General features: G+C 34.6%; 3 protein-coding genes across 3 annotated transcripts; 1 reads left to right on the top strand and 2 right to left on the bottom strand.

Moving 5' to 3' along the window:
- Positions 1-1024: 1024 nt before the first annotated feature.
- Positions 1025-1526, bottom strand: LOC138347249 (uncharacterized). Its single transcript, XM_069295066.1, has one exon. It carries the CDS (start codon positions 1409-1411, stop codon positions 1160-1162), a length of 252 nt encoding a protein of 83 aa, XP_069151167.1. The 5' UTR covers positions 1412-1526; the 3' UTR covers positions 1025-1159.
- A 287-nt stretch (positions 1527-1813) lies between these two features.
- LOC101250971 (chloride conductance regulatory protein ICln) lies at positions 1814-9028 on the top strand. The gene is made up of 7 exons (XM_004234895.4): positions 1814-2129; positions 2234-2357; positions 7133-7247; positions 7348-7407; positions 7502-7561; positions 7651-7742; positions 8633-9028. The coding sequence occupies exons 1-7, from the start codon at positions 1966-1968 to the stop codon at positions 8708-8710; spliced, it is 693 nt and encodes a 230-aa protein (XP_004234943.1). The 5' UTR covers positions 1814-1965; the 3' UTR covers positions 8711-9028.
- Positions 9029-9510: 482 nt separating this feature from the next.
- Positions 9511-11526, bottom strand: LOC101250671 (UDP-glucuronate 4-epimerase 2-like). The gene has a single exon (XM_004234894.5). The coding sequence runs from the start codon at positions 10990-10992 to the stop codon at positions 9772-9774; it is 1221 nt and encodes a 406-aa protein (XP_004234942.1). The 5' UTR covers positions 10993-11526; the 3' UTR covers positions 9511-9771.
- Between the last annotated feature and the right edge of the window lie 865 nt (positions 11527-12391).

Below are 12391 nucleotides of genomic sequence, written 5' to 3' on the forward strand. Positions count from 1 at the left end.
TTTCCCCCCTCATTCACAAGAACAATAAATTTTATTTTATAAAAAAGGAAAAGGTTTGAATAATAAAAAGGTAACACTCTTCGCTTTGGAATCATGTTTAGAAATTAAGTCACACGGTTTATTTAATTAAAATTCAATTTGCATAGCTTGATAATACAAGAAACAAAATCAAAATTTAACTACGACTCAAGTTTTAAGAAATAACTATAAATATATATATTGGTAAATGAAGGTTATATACTTGAAGAAAATTTGATGAAGATATAATTAAAGCTACGAAAAAATAAAAAATTATCACTGTACTATGCAAAACTGAATAAAAGAAAATGTCTTTTATAAGAAGAATTGATTAAATTTTTTTGGTTAATAATCTGACCAAAAAAGGTCCCAATATTTACTTTATTGGGTCTAAAACATTATTTCCCTAATATATATACATTTAAACACATTTTTTTTCTCTAATAGATATAATATATCTAAAGAACCTTATTCTTACTTTTTAAAGATAATTTAGTTAACTAATAAAGAAAAGTAGAAAATATATATAGTCTGATAAATAGGTTATACATATAATTAAAATCACAATACCTTTTATTTTATTTTATTTTCATTTAGATAAACAAAACAATTTTCTTTTCTAGTATTTTTTTTTAATTTCTTAATCTTTTCTCAATTGGCGTAGGGTAAACTTTCATATGATCCATGCTTTTAAAATTAATTCGCCCTTTTCATTTATCCTACCTCAACTCGAAAGAGATTAAGAAATAAAAATATTTTGTATTTAACATGAAAAAATAATTTTATCTCTTAAAATAATATTTCTATAAGAAAATTTTGTTTAGATAGAAAAACAATGATATTTTTCTTTTGGCAATATAGCTACGTTGATTAAATTACTAAGCAAGAATAAATCTGGACAGAGACATGAGAAATAGCTTGCATCATCTATACTATCAAGACACATGTATCACTTTCTACTTAGCTGAGAAATCTCTGTGAGAAGAAATCTAAAAGCATCGGCTATGTGAGACCAAAAATGGCATACTGCAAGTGTAAGGGTAACGATGGGTTTCTGTACAGATAGCCTAGGGATCGGATATCTATCTCACTTATTCATTAGTGGTCATCTTTAGTCATGTCAATGACAGCTTCTTCCAGGTCACTCAGCACCATCAGTCATGTCGACCGGTGCTCCTTCCTGGTCATTCCGCCTTTTCTCTGCATTATCATTTAAGCCTTTCTTTTTACTTAGAGTGTGAGCTGAAATAAGTTCATGTAACTTGCGCGTCATCATTTCTTCCTCAACTTGAAGCTTGTGCAATTCATCTGACATTGCTTTATGTGTATTTGAGAGTAGTTCACTTTCTTTCTCTAGATGCTTCAAGGTTTCTCCTGCATATTTAGGATCCATTGAAAAAAAAAATTGATCTTCTTCCACAAACCCTTCAGTGGGTCATAAACCTTCACTTCCGTTCCAACAAGAGAATCCAAGCTTCGAACTGATTAAAAAAATCGCAAGGAATCAGTCTGTCGCGCCGAGAGACTTACTGCTCCGCCGGCACAGCGTCGCTGTGTTTACTGGTCGCCGAGACGCCGACGTAGAGTGGCTGTGAATGAACGGAGAAGATGAGTATTTTTGTGGCGGGGGGGCTTTTATTTTTGAAGAAAAAACAATGATATTTTTTACTAGAACAAGACAATTTTGATCCGATTAAGTGAAAATAAGAGTATTTTTGAATTTAATTATTAATGACAAAAATATCTTCGAATTTATTTTTCAATGTATCAAAAAATTACCCCAAAAAAAAAACCTAATGATTTTGACTTTGGTCAATAGGGGACTGAGAGTCTTAGAAGGTTCTTACGAGTGTAAAATACTGTAGAAGTTAATTTTGGCGCCCAACCTAAACTAAAACCCTAGACTACTCTTTTGCTAAGCTAAGCAACAACGACTAGCCGGAAAATATGTCAGGCTTGAAGTTCGTCGCTGAAAGAACCGGTGATGGAGCTGGACAGCCATTCCTCGACACCGACAACGGCGAGGAACTCATGCATGTTCAACCTGGAACTGCCATAGTCCTCGGCAGCCGCCCTCCTGAGTCTCCTGGCACTCTCTATATCACCTCCAAGTAACATCTCGACCTTCAGTTTACTTTTGTTTGTGTTCATAAATCTAGTTTGTTTCGTAATTAGCCGTTGAGTTTTAGTTTTGTGATTCGTTAAATATCACCAGGCAAGTGGTGTGGCTAAGCGATACTGATAGGGGTAAAGGTTATGCAGTTGATTTCCTGTCTGTTTCACTTCATGCTGTCTCTAGAGACCCCGAGGCTTATCGGGATCCTTGTTTATATGCTCAGGTACAATCTCTTTTGTTATATTTTCCCCGTTATTTTGGTTCTAGGATTTTACTTATACCAGTTAGATAGCAAAACAGAAGTAAAGATTAATTTTCGGAATCAAAAAGTTTCATACTTGTAACACTATAGATTTTGTAGATTCAGTATTTTCTTTTTGTTGTATAATCGATTTGTTTAACCTGCCTCTATTTGGATTAATTTGTGATGAACTTTGAAGGATTAATGGTCATAAAATGGGACTAATAGTAGTAAGAGATTATTAGAACTACACTGTACCAGCATTATTAGACTGAGAAAGATGCAATTCCTGACACTCATTTGTTGTAGAGGTACAAAAAGGATTGTTTATGGTTCAGTTTTCTTAGCTTGTTCTTGACCTTCCTAAGGTCCATGCTGTTTTCTTTTCTCTTTTCTTATGTTATGAAACTTGTTTCATTATTAAGTGGCACTCCTATCGATCTGTTATTGGATGTTTGGACCTGTGAGATGTTATAGAGGGTTAATATGTATTGATGGATTGAATGATCTTGTAGTAAATATACAATTTACATCACAAATAACCCATTTCCTGAATTAGTGATTCATCTTCATGTTTTTACAAACCTATGAGTATGATTGGGATTCCTAAAAGCTTACATTTACGAATTGAGCTCGCAGATGTTCGTGATTATTAAAGAGGTGCGGGTCAGTAGTGTTGGTAACATAGTGTAGAAATTCCAAGAGATTTTTGGGAAGTATTTATTGATGGGAAGAAGTAAAATCCTTTTAAATTCACACTTTGTTTTTGAAGGAATGTGAAATGATCTCCTTATATCATTTTGGACAATCGTCCCCGCATGAACTAACTTGTGAGATTGAGTTAACCCAATGTCCATTTCCTTATCATGGTATTTGAGCCAAACCATTCTTGTTGTTGTGTTTTTTCAATGTTGAACTCCCATGTTATGTTATCCATGCTTCAGTTGGTAGGCCTCATCTTGGGAAGTGAGGGTTATGTGTTAGATTGTCCCACATTGGTTGGAATGAAAAAGAATCTTATATGGTTGTGGACAACCCTCACTTCATGAGCTAGCTTTTTAAGTTGAGTTAGGCCCAAGGTCCACTTCTTATTACAGTGGAATGTATGTTTCTACCATGTATGTTTCCAATCCAGTACTTCATTAGGATTTTGAGGTTCAACCTAACAAACAAGTTAGTTTGGGCCTTCTTACTTGTTTCAGCACTCAAATGGCTACATTGCAACAGAGTTGCTTATAACAGAATGTTATATATAAGTATGTTTGGAGCCTTTTAGAATGCCAACCTGGGTAATGCTTTGAGTGATGGTTATAGTTTCAAGCGTGTGAGGCAGATATTGCGCTAATTTGGCTACAAGTACTAGGTCATTTGTGTTATCAGTTGGTAGTTGTGTGCCATTAAGAAGACAATAACTACTGAAGTGTTTGCCATATCTATGGGTGTATGTCTTTTACATCGGTCCGACAGTTATCTTCCATTGTTAATTTTGGGTGAGGAGTCGAAAATAGTGGCCTTAAACTATCATCAACAAAATTTGGAGGATGGCTAATACAATCTGTGATGGTCGGAAGGATGATGTATGACAGAGGTTTTTTTTGTTTGTGTGTATTTAATATGGAAAGATGGTGGAGGTAGTTCAAGATGAGAATGCAGCAGTGACTCTTTGATGGTTCTCGATAAGGGAAGGACAACAAAGGGTGGAGGAGAGGTGATGCTGTGTCGAGTTAAAGGTCGTCGGCGAGGGTCCATTTTCTTGGCGGAGACTGCACTCTCTTTTCATTGCCTTCTATGCCCCAACTACAGCTTGATGGGATGCATTAGAAGGAAGCATGCAGGGTTCATCTGGAATCCAATAAGTCATCGTGACATATCGTTTATCCATTCTAGCATCACTTAATATAAGTCAATTTCGCCTATGACCTCATATTATAACGAAATCCTGCTTGGGGTGTTCTATAGATGATTTAGTGGGGACCAAAATAGGAGTCCTTTTGAAATTCAATCTGCTTAAAGAGACATTCTAATCTGACAATGGTGGTTGCCAGACTTTCACCTAAATTGTGAAGTTAAGACTTGTATTGTTCCTGCCATGACAGATAGAGCGCACTTATTGTAACAAATGAACTTTAGGAAAAAAACCAGAATCTTGTGTGGGAAAGGAAAGTAGGTTGAAACTCTAATCAGTCAAAGGTAAATCTAGAATCAATTGGGCTTGAAGATGTTTTGGGTTGTGTCCCGAAGGCCATGTTGTTGCCTCTTTTTTATTTCTTTTGGCCTTCTCCAGTTTCCTAAATGCTCTGAATGAATATTTGTGTTTTTTTATGTTACATACAATAATGATTTCTAAATAGATATGTAGTAATAATATAAATTACTTGAAAAACGATAGTAAAATGCAATGAGTATTGTTTAAAACATTTAGGGGTCGTTTGGTTGGGTGTATAAGAATGTGTTGAATATGGTGTATTAGTAATGCTGGTATTAGTTATGCTTGAGATTATTTCTTATGCAGTGTTTGGTTTGGTGTATTGAAAATAGCATGACATCACATAATTTTAAAAAAAGAAGTTTTATTTACAAAAATATATCCCGCAAGTACTGTGAAAAGAATGAGAAAAGAGTTTTGAGGTGGAATGTGTCTTTAACCATGCTAATGCATGTAATAAAATCACCTGCATTGCTAATACCATGGTTTTCCATGTGTTATTAGTTATACATAGCATAACGCCATTGGGTTAATTATAAATATGTTAAAAATATACCAAACAAAGTATAATAGTACACAAAGTTGGTGACTTGGTGCATGTATTATTTTTTCTTATGCATCCTACCAGCCGACCCCTCAATATCCAAGCAGGATATTTTAATGCGCGAGGCAATAATAAGTATATATTGATGCGGTGATATCTTGAAAAAATATGGTGCTACAAAAATCAGAAAAAACATAACAAAATATTATAAATATTTATAAAAATTAGAATATATATATATATATATATATATATTCTAATTTAAAAGCAAAAAATGATATTAATTAGTTTAAAACAAACATTACTAGTGTTAATGATGTTATTTCGTCAGTAACACTAGCTTGAACAAATAAAGTTAATTCAAATATCAATATAATATCACTAGTAAATTTCTATTTTATTCATTATAATGAATAAGAAGCCCAAAAAGATGTTCGGGAGGGACACAAAATTGGGTGTCAACAATTAGTAAGTGATTACCTTAAAATCTGCAATTGGTGACATAGATTCTTGTCCACAAGCGGTTAAGTTTGACATTTGACTACTAATGTTTAGGGTCTCTTTGTATTCTCCAATCTCCCAAGCTGGGCTTATTTTGCTATGTAAGCATTCGACAAATTAGAGATTCTTGGGTCTTTAATGATTCTGGATTCTGCGTCCACTCTTTTATGTAAGGTTTTAGGTTTGGATTCTTAAGTGGGTATTAAGTTGATTTAGAATTATGATTACTAATAATTTGACTGAAGTCTCAGCCAATACTAGTGTTCAGTATCTTATGGCTATTTAGCAAATTATGGATGAAATAAGTTGTTGTATTGAAAAGGCATCAAAAGAAATCATGATGGGACTTCAACTCCCAATGGCTCTCTTAGATCTAAGTTTTTGTTGAATCTTTATAGCTGGATCAACCTTTATCTTGTAAATGATATCATCCATCTTCTTGATTTTATCAGTTCCCTCTCAGTGGCTTAGCAGCCTTGAGTCAGGGGCGGAGCCACCTTGGTACAAGGGGGCTCATTTCGACGGAAAATTATACTATTTATACATGGTTAAAATAATATTTATATATATAGTAGATGTCAAACCTCCTTCGGCTACTCTGTGTATCTATTTCTACGAATTTTGAACACTCTTATTGAAAATCCTGGCTCCACCACTGCCTTGAGTCTTTTGCTTTCGGTTATTAACTCCCACGTCTTGTTTTTTTCTTTTTCATTGATTGGAGTTTAACCTTTTGATTTGCAATCTTTCATGCATCTCCTTGATGCCTTTTCATTACAACAACTTGTTTCATAAAAAAAAAGACTATGGATTGGTTAAAAGTGTCTTCAGTCTTGGGTCATTTTCAATCTCAGATGAACTTGCAAGGGGAGAGGAAAGATAATGAGGATTGACCTGACCTTCAATATTTCTGAGGCTTAATCTATTAGAACTCTCACTAAATGCTATTGACAGGATAGAACAGTATAAAACTCTACAATGTATTCTATAGGGCGATTCAGCCTTTTTACTTTTTTTTTTTTAAAGAAAAGATAATTTGTAGTATTCCCTGTTTAATTGAAGCTTGGAGAAGATCATCCAACTATTTTCTTTATTTTTTTTTCATTTGCCAGTAAACTATCTGACACGGTTAATATATAGTTGGATATCCATGACATTATAAAATGCAATTTCTGTAATTTATTATGTTAGGATTGTGTAATGTATGCAATCTATTTTCTGAAGCTGGATAAATCATGTATGGTTGAACCATATGGATTAGTTGCATGATTATGCATGTCAGCTCTGTTACAATAAATCTCTGGCTTTATAATTAATGAGTCTCTCTGGTAGAGAAATTATTTTCTTTCAGGCTTGTTTAATATTCCGGATGATCACTCTTTCTGAGTTTTCTCTCTGAAGCAAATCCTGAGTGCTGGTTAAACATTTGTTTCTATTTATTAAATGTGAAGTATGTTTTTCTTTAACGGGTGTGAAATTTTTTTTTCTCTTGCTTCATTCATGAAGATTGACAACGGAGTGGAGGATGACGAATCAGAAGGTTCCTGTGATGAGGGTGATGTGTCATCAGATTTATCAAGGATCACTGAGTTGAGACTTGTGCCATCAGACCCTAGTCAAGGTGCTTCATTCTCTTTCATTGTTTTTCATACAGGATAAATACTTTCTGCTACTTGAGCTCCTAAAGATAAAAGTTTGCTTTGTATGTTCTATGTCGACAGTGGATACTCTCTTCCAGATCTTTTGTGATTGTGCTGAGCTTAATCCTGAACCAATTGAAGGTTAGTTTTCCTCTTCTTTAGACATACTCATTAACACGTTTTCTACTCGCATTTTTCTGCTCATGTTTTGTTTCTGTGGTGTTGCTTTCCGTAGAGGAGGAGGAAGAACATAATTGGATCTTCAGTGCGGATCAGCTGGAAAATCAGGAAGCTGGTTAGAATTAATAGGCATTGGCTGTTTTTTAAATTGAAACCAATTCTCATTTTGTCAACTTACTTCTATTCTTGCTGGTCTAACTTTAGAAGAAGATTCTGAATGGTTGATTTCTCAAAATTCTACACATCCAATTGGTCATTCAAATGGGGATCACGACTTAGCTCATAATGTACTTCAGGTAGGCCTGTGATTGTGATCTAATTTGACACTTGAAATTCAGAATTCTGATTAATCTTGTTTGTTGCCTTCTGTTTGGCTGGTTTGGTAGGTGTTGGGGCTGGGTAGCCAAATGGAGGTGAATTAGAACAAATTCAATACTAATATTTAAAGTAATAAGCACATAGTCAGTCTTTACATATTTAGGAAAATAGTAGATTAGTTTGTTGTACATATTTAACAACACAACGTCAAGTATCAGAGCCTGATATGCTTGATTTGTATGTGTATTTCTCCTCATGAATAATCTGCATTGTTATCCTTCTTCAATATTTCCTTTTGTGGAGATAAGTTGTGGAGAGTTTTAGGACTCTTTACCTGAATTTCTGCATCCATGCATGGTATATAAAACGGAGGCTGAATCACCTGTAATGGTAAACGTAAACCCATGCACCTAAGCCCAGGAGTCTACAATGATGGCAACCTCAAGGTTGGAGGTAGATGATACTTTTCACTAGGTTCCCTCTATCATTGTCAATTGGTTCTTTGATATGTTATCTACAAGCACTGTGAAGCATTTAGAGAGCTCCTCTCTGGGATTTTTTCTGGAGTAACTATCATGTTTTTAAACTGATATAAACTATTATCCTTGATAATTGCATGTGCAACCTCATTACAGCAGTGACATGTGAAAGGTTCCTTTTATAACACCTCGTTTATGAGATCTGTAATTCTTTTTCTGGGGGGGTTGTTATTTTTGGTGTGGGGGGGGGGGGGGGGTTGAAGTGTGCATGTAAAAGTAGGTGGGGATGTGAGCATCCGGCTTTCTGCTTTAGTTATTTCACATGGAACTTCTATCATTTATTGCCTATTTGTTGCATGAATATTGAGATGTGATTTTTTGAACTGCAGCTTCAGATTAATGATCAAAGGTTTGAAGATGCGGAGGAAATGGACAGTGACAGCAAAAATGGCCATCACCATCCCTAGTCAAGATTACCTATGTCAACCTGGCCAAGCTTTTCTCGTTTCAGATTCAGAGTTTCTTGTGCTACTTGCTGATTTGGATGAACAATGTTCTTGTGAAAATGATTAGAATTCTATACAGGAACTTGTAGTTTTATTATGTCACAAATAGTGATCCATGATTAATGCTTGCTGAGATGATATAGCTCAGTTGTAGGTACCTTCTCTTGGTTTTTTTTCCTGTATTGTGCTGTTCCTTCTGTTTATAACCTGAGTTATGATGACCTTAAAGTTTCTGGGGATTCTTGCTTGTATACATAAATCAAGTTAAACTTTTCAGTATCTCGCCCAGAGAAGCAGTGAACGATAGCACTGCTTCTCGAGTTCTCATTCTTCAAGTGCCTGACAGTTGCATGGACTCGTGCTTCTCTCAAATCTTCTAGTTGTTCCCTCTTCTATCTTCAAAATGTATTCCTAAACAATAATCTGACTATTACGCAGAGTACGTTGAACATCTTAAAATTCAATAAGAAATCCCAAGGAGATAATTTTCAGTAAATACTACTGCTTTTTATATTGCATATGTTATTGAACCCAAGCCCTTCTAATAGTTGATGCGCTTCATTTGCCAAAATGCATAAAATTCAATACATTGTCAGGTTTTCATTAACATCCAAGTGGCACTTGGTGATATTTTGCTGCAAAAAGAATGCGATCAAGGGCATTTATCTGCTATAATAAAAATAACTAAACAACACACATCTATTGGGTTTTGATCGACAATAATCCAAATTCAAGTGTGACCAAAATATAAACTTATCATCTACCAAGAAGTGAATTTCTTAATAAGACTAAGAATTTATACAATTAGCAAGTACCCTTAATAGCACAGTCATGTAAAGAGCATGAACACATTTTGATAGAACCTCAAACTCATTAACACTACGTGTGAGATCATTAGCATAATAAATCCACCTAACTGCAAGTAATTAATACAAACTAATCCAAGAAAGAAAGAAAAAAGACTAAACAAAAAAAAATTTAAAATGGCTATACAAGAGTCTCATGGAACACCATATACTTGATCAATAAATCTTCTTTTCACTTACTGAATAGTAATCAAGATACCAATTAACAAATTTGTGCAGCCCCGTCTGCAAATCTGTAGTGGGTTTGTATCCAAATTCCTTGTGAGCATAACTGATATTAGCATGAGTAAACATCACATCTCCATTTGTTGGCAATGGCAACACATTTCTTTTAGCCTTTACCTTTAGTAGTTTCTCCAATATGCTAACTAGCTTTGTTACTGGAACTGGTGAAGTATTCCCCAAATTAAACACTCTTAATTGTGCATTCTTCTTCTTCTTACCACCACTTCCTGTGCTCTTCTCTGCTGTATCCAAAGCCCCTAAACACCCTTTTACTATATCATCAATGTAGGTAAAATCTCTAGCTACACTTTTGTTGTTTGAACCTTGAAATACTGAAATGGGCTTTCCTTTTAGTATGTTCTTTGTGAAGAAGAAATACGCCATATCTGGCCTACCCCAAGGTCCATAAACAGTGAAGAATCTTAACCCTGTAATGGAAAGACCGTAGATGTGATTGTACGTATGTGCAATTTCTTCACCGGCTTTCTTTGTGGCAGCGTATAGACTCGCTGGTTGATCCGTTTGATCTTTTTCTGAGAAGGGTACTTTGGAATTGAGCCCATAAACAGAACTGGATGATGCCCAAACAATTGAAGGTTGTGGGTTAGCCGATTTGCAGGCCTCGAAAAGGGTAACGAGACCTGCAATGTTGCTATGGATGTAAGAACCAGGATTCTTCATTGCGTAACGAACGCCGGCCTGTGCAGCTAAGTGCATTACGTGGGTGAATTCAACAATATCGAAAAGCTTTTTCAGAAGCTTTTCATCATTGATATCACCTTCCATGACGAAAACCCCTTTCTGTTCCAACAATTTCTGACGGGCCCTTTTCAACGATGGGTCATAATAGCTGTTGAAATTATCCAATCCAACAACCCCATCACCACGGCGTTTGAGTGCGGCGGAAACATGAGACCCAACGAACCCGGCGGCGCCGGTAACAAGAACGGATAAATGACCGGAACGTGAACGAGCAGATAATCTGACACGCTTTTCCCATTGTGGGGTATTACTACTGCTACCCCATTTCATAGTTGTAGAATGAGACGGAGGAGAAGAACGAAAACAGAAGAAAAGAAAGGCACCTGCAAAAATGGTTGCCCAGAATACAAGCTTGGTAATGGAATACGTCCATCTCCGGTGCTTGTCCATATTGATTGATTGATGGGTGACTAAATTTGCAGTAAAACTACATGAAGAAGAAGAAGAAGAAGAAATGCATTCATTGTGTAAACAGTGGCGGCGAAGAAACTAGGTTTGTGTAGAAGTGTTTTTGGGTTTGGATGGGTAAAAGTATGAGCTATAATATAGGAATGAATACATATAGGAATATGAAAGAGAATAACAGAAACAGAGAAAGAAAAGGAATTTGGGATAAAGAGGGAATCATATGTGAGCAATGAAATGAGTCAAAAACAAAAAGAAAAGAAGAAGAAGAAGAGGTGGTTACGGAGAAGAGGTTGGATACTATATCTATAATATAGTATTGATTTAATACATTTAAAAAACGTAAAATAATAAATCGAATCAATAATACATATAATATATATTCAAAGTAGGTTTCCTTAAGTAATTGATATATATATATATATATATATATTCTTGAAAAGCGGGTCAAGATGTGAAAGAGGATAACATTAAGAGCGAGAGGGGAGAGGAATATGAAATAAAGAGGGAATTATGTGCAATGAAATGAGTCAAGAAGAAGAAAAGGTTTGTGTAAATGTAGGCAAAAAAGAGAAGAGGAGAGGCAAATTGTGGACGCTTAACGAATTTGGCTTCAAAATAGATACTTTTTTTTAAAAAAATATTATATTCTAAGAGAAATCCTCCGTAAAACACATATTAAAAAGAAATAGACGAATTATCCACCCCTACTGTTAACTCTGTATATTCCACCTCAAATTACATCATAAATATTCTAAGAGCAAACTAAACTTCTTTTGTTATCTTTTCTTAACTTTTCAAGTATATCTCTTCTTTCACAAATAAATGTATGTCCTTATTCACTTCACGTTTTCTAATTTATAACAAATGACACATGGAAAGTCATTAGTGGCTTGGTCCAGAATCTGTTTGAACAAAAACATGTTAAGGCTAAACTTGATGAGTTTGCAGCAATAGCCAAAAGCCCAATATACTCGGGGGACACCTTCTTAAGAAAAATAATATTATAAATACAAATAAAATGATACACTAAATAATTAAAAATACATATTTTGAATACCCTTATATATACAAGAAAAATGATATGCTAAAAGTCTAAAATAGTTAAATCACATATTTTTGAACACCTTATATATATATATATATATATATATATATATAGAATAATAATTCGACTAAATTTAAATCACATATTTTTCACACCCAACAAAGTACGGTAGCTTAGTGGTTTCTGGCAAGTTAAATTTCTGGCTCAGCCACGAATTTCAAATATCTACTGAAGTTGAAGTACATTGTGTTCGAACTAAAACGTCAATTTATATCCATAATTACATTATATTAGAAGATTAATTTACCAGAAACATAGAACAATTGAATTTCTTTA

The sequence above is a fragment of the Solanum lycopersicum genome, chromosome 3, assembly GCF_036512215.1.
Source record: "Solanum lycopersicum chromosome 3, SLM_r2.1".
Lineage (NCBI taxonomy): Eukaryota > Viridiplantae > Streptophyta > Magnoliopsida > Solanales > Solanaceae > Solanum > Solanum lycopersicum.